This window comes from Pongo abelii, chromosome 6 (genome assembly GCF_028885655.2).
Source record: "Pongo abelii isolate AG06213 chromosome 6, NHGRI_mPonAbe1-v2.0_pri, whole genome shotgun sequence".
Classification (NCBI taxonomy): domain Eukaryota; kingdom Metazoa; phylum Chordata; class Mammalia; order Primates; family Hominidae; genus Pongo; species Pongo abelii.
In genome coordinates, this window is record NC_071991.2 from 41,468,719 (window position 1) to 41,492,640 (window position 23,922).

At 42.6% G+C, this 23,922-nt stretch overlaps 1 protein-coding gene across 10 annotated transcripts in view; it reads right to left on the bottom strand.

Annotated features, from left to right (window-relative positions):
• Positions 1–23,922, bottom strand: part of HECW1 (HECT, C2 and WW domain containing E3 ubiquitin protein ligase 1) — a 456,699-nt gene that overhangs the window by 38,921 nt on the left and 393,856 nt on the right. For all 10 annotated transcript variants that reach the window (XM_054558880.2, XM_054558879.2, XM_054558881.2 and 7 more), the window contains 5 exon segments: positions 22,585–22,668; positions 22,049–22,158; positions 16,066–16,186; positions 15,189–15,302; positions 14,201–14,353 (listed from right to left, as the gene is read on the bottom strand). In XM_054558880.2, coding sequence (XP_054414855.1) covers positions 14,201–14,353; positions 15,189–15,302; positions 16,066–16,186; positions 22,049–22,158; positions 22,585–22,668 — 582 coding nt within the window.

The window sequence follows — 23,922 nt, forward strand, 5'->3', positions numbered from 1 at the left end:
TTAAAAATACGAGCAAGGCCAGGCATGGTGGCTCATGACTATAATCCCAGCACTTTGGGAGGCCGAGGCAGGTGAATCACCTGAGGTCAGGAGTTCGAGACCCCCCCTGGCCAACATGGAGAAACCCCTTCTGTACTAAAACCACAAAAATTAGCCGGGCCTGGTGGCATACACCTGTAATCCCAGCTACTTGAGAGGCTGAGGCAGGAGAATTGCTTGAACCTGGGAGGAGGAGGTTGCAGTGAGCCAAGATCGTGCCATTGCACTCTAGCCTGGGGGACAAGAGCGAAATTCCATCTCAAAACAAACAAACAAGCAGAACTACCTTTGGAAAGTGAACACACAGTACAAAGAGTAAGGGGAAGCGCCAGCAATAACATCCCCACCATGGAGCTGTTTTTGGAATACATATTACTGAAGCGGAGTTTTGATTCTTTGCAGCTCCCTGTCCTCCTGGCACAATCAAGTTTCTCTGCTCCTGGCTCTTATACCAAGGCCAGCATTACTGTCATTCCCTGTGCTCCGTGCACATTCTTCTGGGCTCAGTTCAGGGTTTGGCCGTAGGCTAGTCTCCTGTCTCCACAGCTAATAGTGGGTTTGGTGTAAGCCCTGGCATCCCCACCAGTGGTTTGCTTTGTAACTTTTCCCTCTTGGCCTGTGGGAGGACTGAAGCATGGCGTCTGGAACTCCTGCGCAGCTGCAGGCTTGCTTGGAGGGTGAGGTGGCTGTTGTGGGGCAGGTGAGAGCACACCAGGGCCATAGCTAACCTCCAGCCTTCATGAAGAGCCCATGGCAACTCTGTGGGAATGCTTCCAGCAGCCCGCTTATGGCTGGAGACAGAGGTGTGGCTTCTATCTAAGCTTTTCCCTCTGACTCAGTTCAGGAGGCAACTGTCTTGGGAAGCAAATGATAACAGCATCTGGGAGATTCTCTTCTGGATGGACTAGCAGGGAATCAGGACATGAACTCAGTGGACTGACTGCACCGAGACTCACCTGGTCATTACTTGAAGGTCATTACTTAAAGTAAGTTCTTCAGTTGCCAACATTTGAAAACTAAAGTGTGTGGTTCAGTTATGCTGGTCCAATAATCAGAGAGGTCTAACATGTGAGTGTTTTAGTTCATTCCTGTGGCTATAACAAAATACCATGGCTTGAGTAATTTATAAATAATAGAAATTTATTTCTCACAGCTCTGAAGGCTAAGAAACCCAAGATCAAGGTGCCAAAAGATTCAGGGTCTGGTAAGGCCTTGTTCTCTGCTTCTAAGATGGACACCTTGCTGTATCCTCAAATGGCAGGATGAGAAGAACAAAAGGGGCTAGGCCACTCCCTTCAACCTCTTTTATAGGGGGACTGATTCCATTCACAAAGGTGGAGGCTTCATGACTTAATCACTTTCCCAAAGACCTCACTTCTTTTTTTGTTGTTGTTTGTTCTTGAGATGGAGTTTTGCTTTTGTTGCCTAGGCTGGAGTACAATGCAATTAGGCTCACTGCAACCTCTGCCTCCCAGGTTCAAGTGATTCTCCTGCTTTAGCCTTCCTGAGTAGCTGGGATTACAGTCATGTGCCATCACGCCTGGCTAATTTTTGTATTTTTAGTAGAGATGGGGTTTCACCATGTTGTCAGACTGGTCTTGAACTCCTGACCTCAGGTGATCCACCCGCCTTGGCCTCCCAAAGTGCTGGGATTACAGGCATGACTTTCCTTGCCCAGCCAAGGTCTGACTTCTTAATACGATCACCTTGGGGGTTAAGTTCCAACCTATGAATTTTGGAAAAACACATACATTCAACCCGCAGCAATGACATATTCCAAGGCCGAAAACGTTTTCCTAAAACTCTAGGCCTACAGAAATACTTTTTATCCTGCAAAAATTTTGCTTAACCTTTTCTTTTTCCAGTCTTCCATCACGAAAACAGTGGTTCTCAAGAGAGTGATTTTGCCTCCTAGGAGAATTATGGCAATGTCTGGAAACATTTTTGGTTGTGACAGCTGGGGGTGGTCGTGGTGGTGCTACTGTACCTAGTGGGCAAACTCACTCTCTCAAGGCCTTTCATAAGGGCCTTACTCCCATTCATGACTCTGCCCTCATCGTTTAATCACTTCTTAAAGGCCCCACCTCTTAATATCATCACTTCGGTGATTAAGTTTCAACACATGAATTCTGAGAGACGCATCCTTCAAACCACATCAGGCACTCTTGTGTCCTTTTGGTGAACTAGGAGGCTTAGACTCAGATAGGTTAAGAAAGCTGCCCAGGTTCTACTGAGAGTTGGAGCAGGCATGAAACCTGGGTTTGCCTTTTGCTGTGTGGCACCTGCCTCAGGACCTGAAGGGTGCTGCCTCCATGCCAGAAACCACGCTGGCTGCAGAGGGCAAACCCGAACAATAAGATGTTGCCCTGATCCAGTTTAAAAGCTAACACAAAGTGGCCAGGGAGGGATGGAAGGAGAGATGCAGACAGTAGATTAGAGCAGTGCTTTCTCAAGCTATTTTGCACAGAAGCATAGAGATGGGGAGGAGGAAGAGCCTGAGGGGCTCAGTGGACCAGGCACCCCTCCTCCTTGCCAGAGCCTGGCTTCACTTTCATCTGTTCTAGACTGGAGAACAAGGTTCCAGCTAAAAGGGTTTGGAAACCTTTGGGTTTTTTTAAAAAAACTTACAGTAGAATAATAATAATAATAAAAAAAAGAATTCAAGAGAAGACGAACATATTTGTCTTGAGAAGGTTCAGGAAATCATGAAGAAATCATGAAGGAACTACGCAGTATTTTAAGTGGATTTTCAGGGTAGGAAATTTGCGCCCATATAAATGAGAGAAGAAGAACAGAAGAAACAATCGCGCACATATGGGCAGCAGAGCAAAGCCTAAGGAAGTGTGGGGAGGGCAGAGGAGGAGCTGCCCGGGAGGGGCAGATGGTATCTCAAGGCAGGTGGTCTTCGTGCTTTGGCTGTCCTGAGAATCCGAGGAGTCCAGACTCCATTTCGTAGGCAGTAGGGAATTAGTAAAGAGGTCTGTGCTGAGTAAAGGGGGGATAAATGGCAAAAAGAGATAAATTAAGGGAAGAGACCCGGGGTAGGGTGAGCACAGTTGTACCATATACATGAGGCATTCACAATATGCCAGGAGCTCATGTGTAGAACACTTTGTAGAACCCAGCATCAAGTCCTTAGGTGATAAGAATAGTGCATTGATGAATGCATATCTAAGATATTTGTTTACCACTAATAATTAAGCTAAGACATTTGTACCAAATGGCATCTTGGCTGTAAGAGATTTATTTATTTTTTACACACAGATGTAATTTTTATATAGATTTTGGCTTCTCCTGGCGTGGCTGGCTCCTGTTACCTTGGCTCATCTCCTGTGACTCATATTGATAATCTAAAATGTGCCCTTTCATATTTTTTATCTGAATCATATAATCACATACTAATATATTTATATTTACATATCTCTAGCTACATACACACAGGCTTGGGGTTACTATTTTTCAATATTTGAATTGCATTTTTCATGCTTTTCTGCTTTTCTTTTCTCAACAATATCTTGAGGAAATCTCTATCACCTGGTAATGTTCTAATTCAGTCTTTTTTATGCCTCATATGACTATGCAGTGTGGATCTGCTATAATACATTTAACCATTCCCCTGCTGATGGACATTTGCATTGCTTCTAGGTTTGTGTCTTTACAAACAATGCTGAAATAAACACACCTGTGTGTTTTGTGCGGCAGTCCAGCATAGCTTTTAAAAGTCTGCACTAGGCCAGGTGCAGTGGCTCATGCCTGTAATCCCAGCACTTTGGGAGGCCGAGGCGGGCCAATCATGAGGTCAGGAGTTTGAGACCAGCCTGGCCAAAATAGTGAAACCCCGTCTCTACTAAAAATACAAAAATTAGCCGGGTGTAGTAGTGGGCGCCTGTAGTCCCAGCTACTCAGGAGGCTGAGGCAGGAGAATCGCTTGAACCAGGGAGGTGGAGGTTGCAGTGAGCCAAGATCGTGCCATTGCACTCCAGCCTGGTGACAGAGCAAGACTCTGTCTAAAAAAAAAAAAGTCTGCACTCTAGAGTCAGGCTGCATGTGATTGCTCCCTACCTCTGTCACTTACTAGCTCTTGTATTGGGCAAGTTTAAACCTCTATGGGTATCAGTTTCCTCATTTGTAAAATAGAGGATTATACTAGGTTATGTAATTCATGTCGAGCCTTTGCAAAAATACCTGGCCCATAATAAGGGCTCAATAAATATTACCTGTTATTATAAAAGTACTGAATATTGGTGCTTTTGTTTCTATGAGATAACTTTATGGGCTAAAGGGTATAGGGGTTTTAAAAATTTTAGTTTATATTGTGGATTGCATTCCCCCCGAAAGGCTATAAAATTGCTTTCATGCATGTTTCTACCAACAATGTATGAAAGCATCCTTTTACTTATGTCCCCTCCAAAAATAAATAACTCTTTAATTTTTGGCAATTTGATCATTATAAAGTGATATATCATTGTTACCTTAGTTTTCATTTCCTTCACCACTGGAAAAGTTGAAATTTTTTAATGGGTTTATCAATCATTTGAATTTGTTCTTCTCTGACCAACTGTTTCATATTCTTTGCCAGTTTTCCCAGGGTTGTATCTCCTCTTTTTTTCAAGTTGTAAGAGCTCTTTGAAATTTGTATTACAGATTTTCAACCTCTGATTTTCTTGAGTTGCAAAGATTAATTTTCAAGATCAAAGCTTGTCTTTTGACCTTGTTTATGGTATTTTTGTCATAAAAGTATTTTAACTTTTATATATTCAAATACTTTTTTTTTTTTTTGAGATGGAGTCTCACTCTGTTGCCCAGGCTGGAGCGCAGTGGCTCGATCCAGGCCCATTGCAACCTTCGCCACCCGAGTTCAAGCAATTCTCCTGCCTCAGCCTCCTGAGTAGCTGGGATTACAGGCATATGCCACTAGGCCTGGTTAATTTTTGTATTTTTTAGTAGAGACAGGGTTTCACCATGTTGGCCAGGATGGTCTCAAACTCCTGACCTCAAGTGATCCACCCGCCTCGGCCTCCTAAAGTGTTGGGATTACAGGCTTGAGCCACTGTGCCCGGCCTTTCTTTTCTTTTACAGATTCTAGTTGTTGATTAAAAAGACTGATTGTCTCTAAAAAGGTCTCTACCACTCAAGGTTTCTTGAGTTCATTTTATGTTCTCAATGATTTTTATGTTCTAGCATATGCATAAATTCACCTAGATTTTCCTGAAGAAATTTCATTCCTTTTTTTCAAGTATTTTCAAAGTAGAGAGGAATCTAACATAATTTTCTTTTGGTTGCATACCCAGTTACAGTACTGGCATCATTAACTAAAGAGTTAATTCTTTTCCTACTGGAAGTTTCTCACACATTCTGAAGAAAGCTGGGTTCGGAAATAGGACAGGCAGAATCCCAACCAATCCCGCACATTCTATGGTGACTTCTCATCTAACTTTTGCTGCACATCTTCTTTGAGAATTGATAGGGAGGCTACTGAGATTCAGCCAGAGATGGGGTCAGCAAAGCTCTTGTAGGTGTTCGTGAAAGAACCCAGGGGCTGTTGTTAGGGGTAGGTCTGGGGCTGGGGCTTACCTGATCTTAAACTCAGATCAAAAGTCCACACTGAGCTCTTCTGTCAGGAGGGCCCTGGGAGGTTGAAGGGCCATGAGACACCCAGTGGGATCTCATAATGTTGTGGTTTCTACCTACTAATTCAAGACTCTGCAGATGTAGCAAGGGATATTTAAAATGTGTTATCCAGGATTTCTTAAGTTCCATAAAACTCTACAATTACACTTAATACCCACTTACCCACTTGGACAAACTCTAAACATGCACAAAAGAGCTTCTCTCCTCCCCGACTTCCCCTTGCTAAAGACCTGAAAACAAAAGATTTTTACCACCCAGGTAGTATCTGCTTGGGAAGGCAGAGAGGTCGGGGCTGGGGCAGAAGGGGGCAGGGGAGAGGGGAGTCTGTTCATTTTGCAGTTAGCAAAGGGCCTTGGGATCCTCTTGGAAATTTTGGTTTGAGAGGTGGTAAAATGTCTGATTGTGACAACTGTAAGGTTAGATTCATCACCACCACAGACATAAATGAGCACACAGACATTTTGGTGGCTGCAGAGAAACTGATTAACAGCATCAAATCTGAAATCTGGCTCTGAAAATCCTTCTCACACTGACAATTATGTAAAGAGTGACTCATAACGTAGTCATTTCTTAAAATGATACATGTTAGCACAAGCATAGGCCACATAACCACATTTCAGTTAATGACAGACCACATATACAATGGTGGTCTCAAAAGATTATAACGGAGCTTCCCTATACAGGTGTACCATTTCTTATCTTCTATACAATAATTTTACTGTACTTTTTCTATGTTTAGCTATGTTGAGATACACAAATACTTGCTATTTTGTTACAGTTGCCTAAGGTATTCAGTATAGTAACATGTTGTGCAGGTTTGTTGCCCAGGAGCAATAGGCTATACCATAGAGCATAGGTGTGAGTTAGGCTCTGCCATCTAGGTTTGTGTAATTCCACTCTATGATGTTCACACAATGATAAAATTGCTTAGTGATGCATTTCTCAGAAGTATCCCTGTCGTTAAGTGACACATGACTGTACTTAAGACAAAGAAAATGTGTCTGAGGCTCTGATATTCTTCCTAGGAATAGAGAAGGAACTCACCTATTTCAATTGTTCAGACTTTTAGGGCATCTTAGATTTGCTCCAGGAAAAGTGACATTCAGAATGATTGGGACAAAAAGAATTTCCAGTGGTGATTTCAGAGAGAATAGCTGGTAGGAGCTTAAATGACACGCAACAATGAGTGAGAAGCTCCAAATTTATTTATTTATTTTTACTGTTTTTATTTATTTTATTTTAGTTTAAATATTCTGGACTAAAAATTGAAATGAGATAAAAATTCTCATTAACCAAGAAGTTTTACCTGAGAAGTATTCCATCCATCCATTCATCCTTCCATTCAACCATCCGTCTATCTGTCCAGCCTCTCTTCTTCCCTCCCTCCTTTCTTTTTTTCCTTCCTTCCTTCCACACATATTTACTGAGTGCCAAGTGTGTGACTAGGAAAGCTACAGCCAAGACTCTGGTCTCACTGGGCTTACATTTTCGGGAAGAAACGACAACGAATTGTAAACATATTAATACTTTATATAGTGATAAATTCAGTCAATATATTAAAGTAAGATGTTAAGTTGGAAAATTATAAATGGATGCACTATTTTAAATTGAGTGCTCAGTAAAGACCCTTAGAGAAGGGAATGTTTGAACTTAAATGTGAATCTTTCTTATATAAACATAATAGTTTGAAACTATATGCATTTGCAATATTCATGCATTGTATTAGACATAAAAATAAATTTGGACCTTTCACAATTCATTTATAGTTTTGTTTTTTATGCCTCCATTCAAAATATGTGAGCATTTTAACTTGGTAGTTTCTTATATGTAATTTTGTAGCAAGTAAGTGAAGAGTTTCCAATGACACAAAGTTTTGGTAAATATCAAAAATGTTGAAATAACATATCTCACAGCATCTGGGAGTGTGCTACTATAATCTGGCTAATTCAGATTATAAAGAAGTATCATTTAAAATAGAGGGTACTACATAAAGAAGGAATGGTAGGTTGATTTTTAAAAAGGTGTCTTTGCACTGGTAAGTATTTGGTAGAATTTTAGGTGATCACCAATGTCATTTCAAGCTATTTAGCCTGTCATATACTTAACCTCCCACCATTTATAATCTATCACCAAGTTTTCTTCATTCATTTGTTCATGCTCCTTCTGAAAAATCTTTCCATTTCTACTGCTTCTGCCGTATTTTGATTCTTTAATCTCTCTTCCAACAACTATTTCACTAGCCTCTTAAATGACACCCCTATTGCCCATTCCAGTTCATCTTCCACTTGTAACCAGAGTTGACTTTCTGAGTTTAATAAAGATCTGATCAGGCTCTTCCTTTACTAATGAAATGCCTGGCTCCCTGTCATTGTCATCTTCATGACAAAACCCAAACGCCCGGGAATGCCATCAAATGCTTTTCCCTACCCGACACCAGGATGCCTTTCCAGCCTCTTTCTCTCTTCTGAGGCCACACCAGACTGACATCTGCTGTGAACGCTGGGCCCTCCATCTAGAATTCCCCACTTGTCTTCTCTGCCAGCCAATTATTCTCATTCATTTTTCCAAAGTTCCTTGTACCTCATTATTACAATACAACGTGATAAGCACTATAACAGAGGTATGCACAGCGTTGGTCACATTGTATTTTAATTTTACCAATTATATATCTGACTTTGCCTTTGAATGGGGGCTAGATCCAGATGATAGAGCCATGATACCTGGGTTCCTATTCCTACCTGGTCCTCGACTATCTCTGTGGCTTTGTTTATGTCTGCACTTCATTTTCCTCATCTGTAAAAGTAGGATAACTCAGTATCTGGGTTATAATGTTGTAATAATAACATTATATCTGGGTTATAATATTGTTAGACAGTGTCTGGTATATTTAGCATGTTCTCAATGGATCCTTCATTATTTAGCTTAATTATTAAATTCTGTATCCCTAAAGATAGAAAATCAGGATACAATAAATATGAAAAGGATAAAAAAGTAGCATATGAGTGCCTCATCAATATACAAATGACATCATCATAATCAAAGAATGAAGATATGAAATTTGGAATAGGCTGGGCATGTTGGCTCACGCCTGTAATCCCAGCACTTTGGGAGGCCAAGGAGGGTGGATCACCGAGGTCAGGAGTTTGAGACCACCCTGTCCAACATGGTGAAACCCCGTCTCTACTAAAAATACAAAAATTAGCTGGGCGTGGTGGCATGCGCCTGTAATCCCAGCTACTTGGGAGGCTGAGGCAGGAGACTCGCTTGAACCCAGGAGGTGGAGGTTGCAGTGAGCCAAGATTGCACTCAGCCTGGGGGACAAGAGTGAAACTCCATCTCAAAAAAAAGAAAATAAAAGAAAAAAGAAATTTGGACTAGTATTCCAAGACTTCTGTCATCAAAGACACAACAGACACACACTGTTCTATAAATTATAAGATTTCCGGTGGATGGGTTGAATGTCCTGAAATGTATAGGCTCTTGTGGTAATTTTCCATTCCCTGCTTTCCTGTCCTCCACTAATTTCCCATCTTTTTCTGTCCTGCTCTGTGACCTAGGGACTGGCCACTGTGGGTTGCAGTAACTGGAGAGCCTCTGTCCTCTGGTTTATGGTTGGGTTTGGCCATTGGGACTGGAGGGTGGAAGAAGAGTGTTGATTGAGAGTGTTATTTCCCTGCTTTGCCCTGCTGTGGCCAGGTCTCGCAGGGGCTGTGTCCATGAGTGACCACAGTGTCCATGGGTGGTCCCTTCTAGGCTCCAGCTTTGAAAGAGCTCTTCTGACTCTATCTCCTCTCTCTCCTTGGCCTGAATATTATCACTGCTGACTTTGACACGGTCCTTTCAGTTTGGAAGTCAGTCGTACAAATAAGTAATGAAACAGCAATTGCAGAAAGTCTCTTTAGGCCAAAGGCAACAAAACAAAACAAAACAAAAATCAAAAATCCTGACCAAAAGCAAAAGACAAAAAAACAAAACAAAACCCCAAAACAGTTTTTTTTTCCAGCTTACTTAATGTGTGTAACACAGAATTTTCACTATATTTATTCATATTGGTATGTCTCAACACTGGACTAGAAAGAAAGGAAGTGGGTGGAATCATGATGCCCTGCTAGGGCTTTTGATTAAGCTGGCTCTATTCCAATGGATACAAAGCCCACACACAGGGAGCAGGAAGCCCAGAATGTCAAGTACCTACTCTCAAAGGGGAGCTTTCAGAGGAAGGACACAGTGTCGGGGGTTTCTCCATTGATGTCTTTGGGCAGTGCCTCGCCTGGAAGTGGCCGCTGCAGGACCACATGCAGTGTGAGAAGAAGGAGGAGGCCTTCCTTTAGTAACAAGCAGCATTCACGCATCATGGAGAGCAGATTCCCAGAGTGTAAAGCTCTTAAGGGACATGTGCATTTATCGCTGACTTTGCAAGGGCTTTAAAACCACAGATAATACAGAAAAGTGTGAAATTTGAGCAATTAATTGCACATGGCAGGAGGGAGCACTCTATTAATCTTAACCCTGCTAGAAGGAAGAGACTGGTGTGACTTGTGGAATAATACTCATTTAGGCACCCAGTGGTCGGGGAGATGTTCTGAACACCTGAAAGTGCCAGGTGTTGTGCTAGAGTGAAATAAGACAAAAGTGTCTCTGCTCCAATAGAGCTTATTTTTTAGAGGGAACTCAGAAAATGTGTAAGAGGATGGGACACAGAAGAAGGTCAGCGAAGGATAAAGAAGCAGAATAACAACAACAAAAAAGATAAAATTGACCACTGCAAAGATGCTGCCTCCAGCCACAGCTGAGTACCATGTCAATCCTGAGTGATGTTTAATCCTTTGAAGCCTTATAATGGATTTTTGCTAGGCATTAAAAAAAATAATCATGTAAGAGTGGCTGTGTTAAAACATTCATATAAACTCTACTCAGTGCATTTGGTTTCTCAGTTATTCCTCCATAGCAAACCAATCGGTATTAAATGTGTGTATGTTAAGTGGTAATAATTCTTCCAGTTAAACGAAAACTCCAGTCCTTTCACTATTTCACTAGCCTACAAGCAACTGACTTTTAAATTAATCTAATTTTTATTAATGATTATGATAACATATAAAATTATGCTCAGCAGTACAAAATAGATCCATTTAGCTCATCAGCGTTTTATACATTTATAAATTTAATAAAATATGAATACCACTTTCACAGCATTTTCTGATATGCCTTACTAGAGAATGAAATTTCCATTTTTGGAAAAAACCAACAACAACTTTCGAAGCTGACCTGTGTTTGCCATGTTTATTTTGGGTCTGTGGTTATGCTTATCTCTGATTCCAGAGTGAAGGGAGGTGGGCAGGGCGTGGGTGTCCATGAAGGCACCTCTGTCCTCCCTGCAGGCCAAATCCTGATCTGGCTTGTCCTGTGTCAAGGGACAATGTCCTGCTTTACAAAGTCAAGGCTGTACCCATAGAAAGCCTTGTAATCTTTTGGTTTCTCCATTTCCTTATGAGTGATGCACAGGCTCTGATGATTGTCATCCTCTTCACAGCCTCCATGAATCTCCTGATGAACTCCCTCAGAAGGTGGAAGGAGCACCTGACACCGAGCCGAGATCAGCAGCAGCCACGCCCACGCTGTGGGCAGTTAAGAGGCAGCCAGTGGTACCAGTTGTGAGCAATCAGATTTGAGGACTCAGGATTCTGGTTTCCTGAGTGTCATGGACCTGCGGGCTGCAGGAATGACAGCAACAGGTCTCAGGCAGGTGCCACAGCACCCACACACTGCCAGCATTTTGTGCAAAATACCCAAAGCCACATCACCAGATCTGGGCTCTCCTAGCCTCCTTTTGCTAAAATGCTGGCCAAAGAGCTTAACGAGCCACTCAGGGGCACAAGATAGGTGAAACCTGCATGTTTTGTTTGTTAAACTATTTGCCACATGGCACAAGAAAATAACAAAAAATAAACAAAAGGAATAACTGCAGCATCATGGTTTTGTTAAGATGTCCCAAAGCTGATCAGGGCTTCCTGTTAAAATCTAAATGAGACTCTTCCTAGGTGGCTTACGTTCAGTCAGCTGTGGCTCTGTGCAAAGAAAACCAGTTTCCCTTGCTCGGAAATTTGGAGCCACTGATAAGAGAAGAAAAGTGTGACTCCACATGGAGGGTCATGATACAATCTGATCTCTGACCCCGTGGAGGTGAAGGGGCTTGTTCTGCATACCAGGCTGAGGACTCTGGGACTGAGGCATTCAGAGTTGCAGCTTTAAATCAGAAGGGAGTTCCCTGCCCATTTCATCACAAGTCAGCAACATCCAAAGAGTGGCATTGAAGAAAATCTCATCACCGTGGGCTCAGTTTAGATTGCTAGTCGGCTCAGAAAGCTACCTGCAATTGCGTTTCCAGGATGCATCACAAATACTCTCCACATGAGTGAAAACATCAGCAGATGAAACTCAGCATGCTTAGTGCGGGGCCAAGTCCTCTAACAAAGGACACAGCAGTTAACCTGCATTGCGAGGACAGGCACTGTGAAGCCCTCATCAGGGATCCATCCAGAGAACTTTGGTAATTCTTGCAAAATCCCTGTATCACACAATTTCCTTCCTTAATGTGATAAAGTGTAACGGACACATCTACAGAGCCTCTTCAGCCCTGCAGTGCATGGATGAGCAGAAGGCCACAAAGCCAGGTTGGTTGCAGGGACGGGGCAGCAGGCAAGGCATGGTCACTGTGGAAAGCGACGGAGGCCACTTTTAACAGGCAGTCCAGCCAAGTGTGGGCCACAGTATCTTCTGTGCTTCCCATCAGGCCTTCACCTGTGGCCTTATTTTGTGGCTGCACTGAAACATGCTTGACACCAAGGTTTTCTTCAAACGTCAGCTTCCATTCATCCCACTGTGGTACTTCTCCCTGTTGTCCTATGCCACCGTCTCCTCTTTTTGTAAGATTCACAGACTCCACTCCCCACTCCCTGACCCCCTAACTTGGACAGAGTGAGATATTTTTCCCTTGTGATTGAATACATTCTCAGGCTTATCTATGTATCTCAGGCAAACATATGCCCACATATGTATATGTGCGTATAAGTGAGCATTTAAGCTATTGTATTGTAATTGTTGGTTGGCTCATGTGTTCCTCACACTAGTCTCTTTGAGGCATGAGACCTTGCTCATTTTATGTTTGTATCCTCCCAGCACATACTATGTGCTTAATTTATAATTGTTAAATTAGCGAAGGTATTCCTGACACTACCCAGCATAGTCTTATATGGTAGATATTTGATGAAAATATTTCTCTGTTGATTGCTGATTCCAATTCATGATCTCTAAGACACCATCTTAAATTTCACGCTCACGAACTAAGAGCTAGTTGAGGGATTGTATTAGGTATAATCTGTGTATGTGTATATTCCTATGTTACAGGTCATAGCACTCCCTACCATCAGAATGGAGCCTGCCTGAATGTGAGCTCAGTGAGAGGCACATTCCATTCTTGGGCCTGTCCACGGTGACTTGCCTGCTCTGCTCCATCATCCACTTATTCACAAGTTCTGGGGTGACAAAGGGCATGTTTTGTTTCATCTTGTGCCAGACCCTCGGTGTGCACTCACTCACTCTACCTCAGCTCAAGAACTTCAGGGCTGGGAGTGCATTTGGAGAGAAGGCATGTGCAATATCTGGAAGCCTTAGCACAGGTGGGTTATACTGATGCTCTACAGACAAACTATAGGAACTTGGGTTCTAAGGCCAGCAGGCGCAGGTGTCACCCCAATGGCTCCCTTCAACAGCAGCATAAATAAGTCATGTCAGAAGAACTCACATTAGCCATCTCCAGGACTCATTTCCCTCTCAACAGCAGGAGCTCCTGCAGTCAGAACAGTGGTAATTTTCAAATCAGGCATGTGGTGATGCAGCAGGAAAGTGCCTGCATCCCAGGTGTCCCAGCAGCTTTCTGGAGACCTCTAATACCCACATCTGCACCACAAAACTGCACAGCATTGACTGATACCAATCTTCTTACACATATCGGTAAGTGGTAATAGAATGCCTCAACAGCAGACAACCCAGGAACCAAAGACATACTGGATTTTCAAGTCAGAAGAATGCTTAGAGATCATCTGACCCAATAGCCGTATTTTACAGTAAGATGCAGAAGCCAGTGTCCACAGTGCTAAAGCCATTGGTCCAAGGTCAAAGAATTTCAAACCCATAAATACCTCCAAGAAGCTTCCACTGGGACCTTATGATTTTAGTAAAATTATCAACATTCATGACCTATGTCTACTGATCTTAGTGTCTTCTCAGTAGGCAATTATTCTTTCTCATATCAATTTGCAGTTGCTATATTATCAGCATCCTTGGTAAATTCATCTTGTGTTCTGGGTGAAGACTAACAGATTCTTCCTTCTTGGGCTGTGTCATTCACTCTCATCCCTCATAACATCCGGACACTGCTCTAAACACAGTGGCCTTTGAGAAATGCTGCTGAATTCTGACTAAGAAAGAGGAGAACTTTCAAATACAAGAAAGTGAACATTATAGAGCTTACCACTCAAGATGATTTTCTACAAATGCGGACATGGGGCTGATCTGCACCGTGTAAGTATCATTTGCCGAGTACTCAAAGAGTCCATAGTAAGGGTTGAAGAGCTCCTGAGACAGAAGGAAGAAGAACTCCCGCGAGGGGCCACTGTAGTCCAGGCTGCAAAGAAAGCAGAGGTCCAGGAAGCTCATTCTGTGCCCGGAGGTGGGGGGACCTGTTTGCACCCAGATTCTAGTGTGCCCTTTCAGAGTTGGGTGCTGGGGAAAGCAGAGAGCAGCCTCTGCTCTTTGGAGTGAATACCAGTGGAAGTATCAATTTGCTGTAGAAAATGAGGATGCAGTAATTGGTTTGGAGATGTTTCTTAACAAGATGTCCATGAATAAACTCTTATGGCAGCTTTCCTTAGTGTTTTCTTTTGATCATCTAACACCTCTGAGCTAAAACACACAGCTGGCCCATTGAATACAAGGCCTTTGTTGTGGGACACACAAAAGAATTTCCTGCAACAGTGAATGTGTGCATGCGTGTGTGCATGTATGTGTATGTGGGTGGACTGAAAAGGCTTCCAAGTTCATTTTGATACGTCCTCCTACATGGGCTTGCCCTTCATGGTTGAGGTGGTTTCCCATGAAATCACTGAAATGATATGAAAAGTTTGGCATGAAGTTGTATACATGCACTTTAAGAGAAAGAGTTTTTAAAATTAGATACTCAGAAGGGTACACCACCTAAAAAGGAAAGATCCAGTGCTCTGGGACTGTATTTTTGGCTTATCCTCTTGTGCATGTCAATAATCTTAGGTTTTTGAAGAACATGGCATTTTTTAAAGCTTGGCAATACCTGAAAAGAAGGACCTCCTGGGAGGATGTGATCAGAATCGCATTGGGGTGAAGGCTGACAGTGACCCTGCTCCTTCTTGAGAAAAGTCACCCCTGATCCTGAGGCTCTGGCCCACCCATGCTTAGGTGTCTGCATAAAACTCCTGGTGCCTCACCCCTCCTCTCCAACAAAGGTGACGTAGAGCTTGTTTCGCTGGAGCTCTTTCCGTGAATAGGCCATCACCTGATTGAAGGTTCCCTCCAACAAATGATCCCGGCGAATAATGAGCCTGAGAAGGAGAAGGGGTGGTGAGCGGTGGCCCTGAAGTCAGGATGCTGGACAGGGTTCTAAGTGAGTTGTGAGTGCCCAGGTTTAGGTTCTCACTCCCCAGCCTCTCCAATGAGAGAGGAAAGAGCAGGACCCAGGTTCCGTCAGTTCATCGAGGGATTATCTGAACACGCTTTTCAAAACATCAGGAGCACAAGGAAAATGTGTACACTTCTCGTGCATTCCATCATATGGAACTACTTTTAAGATAATTCGTTTTGATCAGCTCATAGGATATTGCTTAAGATTCCTGAGTTTGGGTTCAGCTTTGTGAGATGAAAATAATAAACCCAGAAGGGAAAATATAAACAACATTTTACTTAGACTTCAATTACAAAGTTACCAAGAGTTTAAATTTGACCAATGAGTTAATTTTTTTTTCCCAGGAATAAGTGAAGGGAAATATGAGATTTTTTATTTAGTTTAAGATTCCTTGTTTTCTGAAAAGGTCTACCCTGTGATTTTCGACATGCCTTTGCCTAAAATCTTCTGTTCTTTCTCATTCTCTTTCCCTCTCTTACCTTCTCTTCCTGCCTCCCTTCCAATTTCTTAACGTCCTTTCCTCTTTCCTTCCAGCTTCCCAACTTCCTTCTTTCCCCGCTTCAGACCATAACCACTACCACACCAGAGTAGCCAATCTCAAAAACAATATTACAAGGGTGTAGGGGAGAAAGGGATTGAAAAATTTACTGTCTGAATTCAGTGCCAAGCACTGGAGCACTCACTTAATTTTCCCTGGACCCTGACCAAATCCTTTGGCTTCCAGTTTTCTGTAGAAATTGCGGAGCTTGGCCTCAAAGTCTCTCCGGTAGGGGGAAGGGGCTCTTGCACTGGCTCTCTGTAAACCTGCACAGAGAAACACACAGAGGTCATCACTTTCTTTTTTTTTTCTTCTTCTTCTTTTTTCTTTTTCTTTTTTGAGAAGGAGTCTTGCTCTGTTGCCCAGGCTGGAGTGCAGTGGTGTGATCTCGGCTTACCGCAACCTCCACCTCCTGGGTTCAAGCGATTCTCCTACTTCAGCCTCCCGAGTAGCTGGGATTATAGGTGCGTGCCACCACACCTGGCTGATATTTTTTTGTATTTTTAGTACAGACGGGGTTTCACCATGTTGACCAGGCTGGTCTCAAACTCCTGACTTCAGGTGATTCACCCGCCTTGGCCTCCCAAAGTGCTGGGATTACAGGTGTGCACTACCACGCCTGGATAATTTTTGTTAATTTTTGTATTTTTAGTAGAGATGAGCTTTCACTACATTGGCCAGGCTGGTCTGGAACTCCCGACCTCAAGTGATCCGCCCGCCTAGGCCTCCCAAAGTGCTGGGATTACAAGCGTGAGGTCATCACTTTCTGTGGAAGAACAAATACGCAAAGTGACAGTAGAGCAAGAGCTCAACAGAGGCACATTCTGGCATCTCCATATTTTTCTTCTCCAACAAGTCCCTTCATTTCCATCACTCTCTCAGTGACTTTTATAATAAATAGAAATAACATACTAAAGTATAAAAATAATATACGACATTCATTTATGAGTTCTAATGAGAATAAATATTTATGTTTTCCTCTCTAATTCTTTCAAGTTGTGTTTCTCTTAAAAGGACATGGATGAGCATTTTTCTTAGCTTTAATTGTACTTGCATAATCTAAAATAATTAACATAAACTGAACTAGACTAAACTTTTCTTGTAAGTTGCTACAAGAAGTGATTGAAACTATAATGAGGTAAGTAGGACTTTAGTATATGTGTCCATCATGTTCCTGTATTGATATTGATGCTCAAATAAACATACCTGTACACAAAGGCTCAGAGCATTTAGGAGTTTATATTAGATTAGAGTTTATATTAGATGACCTTGCATCTTAAGAGGAAAGTTTACAATAATAATAATTCATTAACTCTACATAGAGGAGAACTTTTGTCTCATTTAGAGTGCTTTGTAAATACTTTACTATATATACCTTTTAATTTAAAAAAGAATGAAAAATTAACATTCTTACCCAAGTTTTAAAGGTGGTCAGAATCAAGGCTTGCCCATTCAATAACCATTTATTAGTTACTTACTATATTCCAGGCACTAAGCTTACAATTTAGAGAAGACTGATGCTGGTAAACTCTCAGAAATGAGTATATAATACAAGTTACAATGATTGCTATCCACGAAGGAAAGAAAGCCAGTTCTTTGAGATCACAGAATCTGCTGGCTAAGTCTGGGAAGGCTTCTCTGGGGACAATCTGAAGAATAAATAGGCACAAATTAGATTGCATGGGTCAAGAAAAGCTTTGCTTTAACTAAGAGAGGAGATGAGCTGGGAGAAGAAGAGCATTCCAGGTGGAAGATCAGCATGTGCAAAGGTCCTGTGGCAGAATGGAAAGTGGTATTCCAGTTTGTCTGGAGCACAGAGTCCAAGGACCAAAGTGGTACAAAAACAAGGCCTGAGAAGTAGGCAGGAGCTGCATGAAACAGGACAAGGTACATTGTTAAGTAATTTTGTTTTATGCTAAGTGTAGTAGGAAGCCCTTGCATAGTGGCTGGCATGATGTCACTGGAATCATAAAAACATCCATCTTCCTGCAGAAAAGAACAAAACCCCAGAGGACCAAGGTGGATTTAAAGAGCTCAAAGGGGACTAGGCTGGTGTCAGTGGAGATGAAGCGAAGTGGGCAGAGAGAAGATGTATTTAAGAGGCAATGAATTGGATACACGTAGTGAAGGAGAGGTGGGTTTCAGATTTTGTAACTGAATGCCCTGTGGTGACATTCACTGAGACGGGGAGGAGTAGAAAAAGAACACATTTGTGGGGGAAGAGCATGAACTTGGTCTTTGATGGTCTTTGATGATAGTCCCTTTGTCTGGAGAGATACACAGTTTGAGTGGAGAAAAAAGCCTGGGTTTGAGACTTAAGGATGATAGAAGGGGAGGATGAGGCTGCGGGAATGGCCAGGGAAGTAGATGAGATGTCTGGAGTGGTGTCCCAGAAGGAAACTGAATAGGGGATGTTGGGGGACAGCAGTTGGTCATGTTACATGCTGCCGAAGATTAGGAAGGCTGAGAACTGCCCGCTGGATTGGGTGGCCAGAGTTCATGGCGACCTCAGCGAGGACACCTCCTTTCGTGACCTCCAGACATGACAGAGAAGATGTATGCAGGTTTGCTAGCCTTGTGGGTCTGATGGCAGGCCTTTGAAGAAGTTTCTGCTGGATGGCTTCAACTTCTCAGTGAGGTAAAACAGGATGTCATTTGCTAGGAGAGAGGAGGGGTGCTGAGGGTTGGAGGCTTTAGGGGAAATGTTTGAAATAATAGTAGAGGAGATCGAAAAAATGTGCTAGAATTTTCCTTTGGGTGTTCAAGGTTCATGTGAGATGAGAGATGACTAATTTAGAATTAATAATCTGCCTTGTGAGGTGAATTTGCCCAAGAGTGCCTGATTGCAGAAGTGGGGGAAGCAGACAGGAAGGTTCATCTAGGGGTGAAGCTCTGTCAGAGGGTGCAAACAAAATGGAGAGGGCCAGGGGAGTTCAGGGCATTGGCAAGGGTGCTACTGAAATGATGAACCGCAGAATCTACGCTGCATCAGGGAAAGACGTTAGAAAGGAAAGGAGAAAAGTCCATGAACCAGAGGCCTTGATGAGGCCAAAGGATGGTACTAGGAAGGGTAACGGATCAAGCACATTGGAAGAGAAGAGGAGGTTTGAATTAGCGATTGTGGAGATGGTCACAAGGTCAGGAATGTGATTTTGGGAGTAAGTGTTTGAGGGAGGGGAGGAGAGAGTCACTGCAGACAAAGTCTAGAGACTGGGAAGCCAGGGAACGGAATAAGGGTCCCTGTCGATGTTGAAGTCATCCAGGAGGATGGAAGGACCTGCGTGGGAAGGAGAGGAAGACTACAAGGCAGGGGCCACAGGCCTTGAGAATGAGAAAAAGGTTGGTAGATGATAGTAACTGGGAGAAAGGTAGGGGAGGGATATGGCTGAGTGATAAAAGCAAGGAAGTGTGGGGGCCCCGCTCACCTGGGCCCCGCTCACCTGGGCCTGAGGGAACCAATGGCCACCACTTGAAAAGAAGTGGTCTTGGCGGAATACCAGGTTTTGGGATGTACACAGAACTAGAATACAGGTCTGTAAGTGCAAGTATAATTTTCTGTCCAGCACATTTCAGTATATTTTATTAATTATGATTTTCACTACCACTGGTACTATCACCTGTCCCCATGATGACTGCTGTGCATTTTTCAAATAATTTATGCTTTACAAAGTACTTTGGCATAAACTTCATGATTCACCATCTCTGTAGCACCTGCGTAGATTTCGTACCGGTCTAAGAGAATGGGGATTGTAAAGTTTAAAATCAACATATTTGGATTACATATTCTAGGACCCTGTGGTCAACGCTAGAGAATAAAGAAGTACTTTGACAAAATGAATTGGATGATTACTTAGATTCATGGCATCAGTCATATCTCTATCAGGAAATTTTATTCCTTTTAGAATACCCAAATAATTCTCATATAGGAAATAACTCTTCATTTATTCTTATTTTTCTATTTGCAATATGATATCTCTCCCATATAATGATGTTAACATCATAGTCTAGTATCAAAGTCTGTAGACCAAAGCATAGGCACATTATCAGGCTGGGACAATCTCTACAACATGGCAGACCATCATGCAGTCCTACAGCTTCTCCACACTTTTCCCCTCAAACCCCTTACTTTTGTCTTCGCTCCCCAAAAGTAGGTCATCCTATGAGTGCTGAAAGTGTGTGGCTGTACTGATGTCGGCTCTAGCAAAGCTCCTGGTCTTCTTAGGCAACGGGATCTTAATTAGGTTGTGTGTCAGAGGTAGCAAGCATTGCACATTTCCTTAACAATGCTATTGGGACACTTGTTTGGAGGAAGTGACAACAGGGAGATACTATCTTGAAAACATATTTTAACGACTAGCACAACTACCTCTAAGACAGAGTTCTGAATGCTACAACTTAGAGGAACCAGACTAAAAGATACTTTAGTCTGGAGACCTATGGCAGTACTGAATGATACTAACTCTGAGTGCGACATCCCTTCTCAGAGACAAAGCTTATTACCAAGTTCTGTTTCTCTTGGGAATTTTACCCTGGCTTCAAAAACCATGCTCCAGCCCTGGCCCTAGAGCTTGTGAGATAGGATGTTCCTAGATGTTTCAAACTAATCTCTTTTACTTTAAATGAAACCTACAATGATGTGATAATGCAAGTCAAATACGAATGGAAACATTCTCCAATATCTGGATCCAGTCTGGAGGTATGGATTTGACCTAAGCTCTTTATCTTGATGAATCCAGAAAATATCTTTTTTTTTGTTTGTTTGCTTTTTGAGACAGGGTCTTGCTCTGTTGCCTAGTGCTTGGAGTGCAGTGGCACAATCTCGGTTCACTGCAACCTCTGTCTCCCGGGTTCAAGAGATCCCGCCTTAGCCTCCTGAATAGCTGATACTAAAGGTGTGCACCACCACACCTGGCTAATTAAAAAAATTTTTTTTTGGTAGAGATGAGGTCTCACTATATGGCCCAGGCCGGTCTCGAACTCTTGGGCTCAAGTGATCTGCCCACCTCAGCTTCCTAAAGTGCTGGGATTACACAGGTTAGCCATTGTGTCTGGCGAAAATGTCTTTTATTCACTAAACAGTTCAACATATGTATTCCCTCACTTGGAATGGAAAATACCTGCAAAGAGTTTTTGTACCACAAGTTCATTCTCATACATAAAGAAAACAGGAGGAAAAATTTTGAAATGTGTAAGAAAATTCTTTGGAATCTTTGTGGAGATATAACAATGGTTCCTAGTAGCTGTATCACCAAAAGTGGTGTGCAATCGATTCAGAGTCACAAGGCAGAATGTTTCAGAAAGGGCTCTTCCCTTTGGAATGCTCGGAGAGTGACTTTGGAATGCAATAGTAATTTAGAGCAGGGACAGTAACCTTTTTCTGCAAAGGACCAGAGAGTAAATATTTGAGGCTTTGCAGACCATGTGGTTTCTGTTGCTATTAATCATGTCTGGTGTGAAAGCTAGCATAGAACAGGCATGGCTGGGGTCCAATTACACTTTATTTATGGACACTGCAATTTAAATTTCATATAGTTTTCACGTGTCATAAAATACTGTCTTTATTTTTTTTCTTTTCTTTCTTTCTTTCTTTCTTTCTTTCTTTCTTTTTTTTTTCTTTTTTTAGATAGGGACTCCCTTTGTTGTATGGGCAGGAGTGCAGTGGTGAAATCATAGCTCACTGCAGCCTCAACCTGCTGGGCTCAAGGAACCCTCCTTCTTCAGCCTCCCTAGTAGCTGGGACTACAGGCACACGCTACCTCACTTGGCTTAGTTTTAATTTTTTTGTAGAGAAGGGGATCTCGCTATGTTGCCCAGGCTGACCTTGAACTCCTGGACTCAAGTGATCCTTCTGGCTTGGCCTCCCAAAGCACTGGGATTACAAGCATGAGCCACCTGCTCAGCAAAACATTTTTTTCCCAACCATTTCAAACTGTAAACCCCATTCTAGCTTGGGGGGCATTACGAAAAACAGGCAGCTGTTTGTCAAAACCTGATAGAGTGCGTTTTCAATTAGGGAATTGGGAAGGCCAAGAGAAAGAACACACACATACAGTTGCCTTTCATTCACCTTCACCGGAGGAAACACACATGGCCACTTAACAGGAGCTATTAGGCCAGATTCCTGTTACCTGGGGAGTTCTGAGGTGAAGAACAGGGTGAACAGCGGGGAGAGAAGCTATACCCAGGGTGGAAGGCAGCCTGCAGGGGAACGTAGGACATAATCTCTTCTTCAAAGAGACTGCATATGAAAAAAAAAAAAAAGAAAGAAAAAGAAAAGTCAGTTTTACGTCCCTGAGAAAGTGTTCATGAATTGGGGTAGCAGCAGTTACACTTCTCACAAAACAACAAAAGCAATTAGATTTAAATGTAGTACAGAAAGATAGGTACATGCCACTTGCAAATTCTCAGTGTTGTTTTAAACCTTGATTAACCCTACAACAAAGTCTCCATCAAGTACTTTAGGCAGCTCTTGCTAGCTCAATTGCAAATCTAAGGATTGTGATGGACACAGGTACAAGGGTGGGGTCCCACTTGCGTTGCAGTTACTAGAATCCTCTAGAACAAGTGGTGAGTGTTTCAGTCTAGGCCATTTTCAGGGTGGCCGTGATGGAGGAGAGCTGCCCAGGGAAGCTTTTCCAGAAGGATTTCAGGCCTAGCCCCTTACCTCAGCAAAATGACCAGATCTGCATCACAGGACAACTTCTCAAGCCCGTGATTACCCTCAGTCCGAATGTAATGGATTTTCTCCCTGAATCATGCGAGAAAGAAGAGGAAAATTAGACGCCAACACATAAACTCAAGAATACATCTTCTTCTGATCTCTTATTTCCTCTTCCAATACTGCTGAATAGCAATGTCCTAACGTCCTATGTATTTTGCAGAATTCTAAGTTTGTATCACAGGCTCTCAGGATGCTCTATAAGGGATGGCTTTTCTATAGACTTGCACAGGTACAGAAGCTGAGGAACACAGCAAAGTTAGGTCCTCAGGTAGCTAAGACAGTCAGGAGTGGAGCTGGGTAAGAGATTGCTCCTGAAAGACTGTTCTGGGGCCGGGCACAGTGGCTCACACTTGTAATCCCAGCACTTTGGGAGGCTGAGGCGGACGGATCACGAGGTCAGGAGTTCGAGACCAGCCCGAGGAACATGGTGAAACCTCGTCTCTACTAACAATACAAAAATTAGCCAGGTGTGGTGTTGCCTGCCTGTAATCCCAGCTACTCAGGATGCTGAGGCAGGAGAATCGCTTGAACCTGGGAGGCGGAGGTTGCAGTGAACTGAGATGAGATCGCACCACTGCACTCCAGCCTGGGCGACAAAGGAAGACTTCATCTCAAAAAACAAAACAAACAAACAAAAAAAACCACTGTTCTGGGCTCATGTCATGTTGGAAGCCATGGGAGGAAAGAGTGAGTTGGGGGATGGGTGTCTCTTGAGAAATCTTGTGCCTGATGGAAAATTTATCATGCCACATTGGGCTCAGAGGGGGCCCGGCCCCAAGAACCAAGAACAGTCTCCCAGGTCAGTCAAGGCACAGGCATCAATTTTGTCTCTGTTAGCTACAACTCGTCTATTCTGATCCTTTAGACAACCTCCAGCTCCAACTCGGCAAATTATTTCAAGTAAGTCTATGGATAAGTAGGATTTTTTTGGATCAAATTAACTTTTTAATTTGCTTCCCTGATGTTATTCAAATATTACAAACACCATATCCAAGAATCTTTCTATTGTATGCACGCTTCAAAGGAGTTAATATTTTTTGCCATTTTTGAAGAGATGCAGCAGAAATCAGGGAAAATTAAGGATCTGTTTTTTTTTAATCTTTAACTTTTTTCTTTTCTTGTTTAATTTGTACACTTTGAGGTAATTTTAGAGTGATGTGTAATTATAAGAAATAAACAGACAGATCCTGTATACCCCTCACTCAGTTTCTCCCAGTGGTAAAAGATGGATGATTTTCTTTTCTTTTGTTTCCTTTCTTTCTTTCTTTCTTTCTTTCTTTT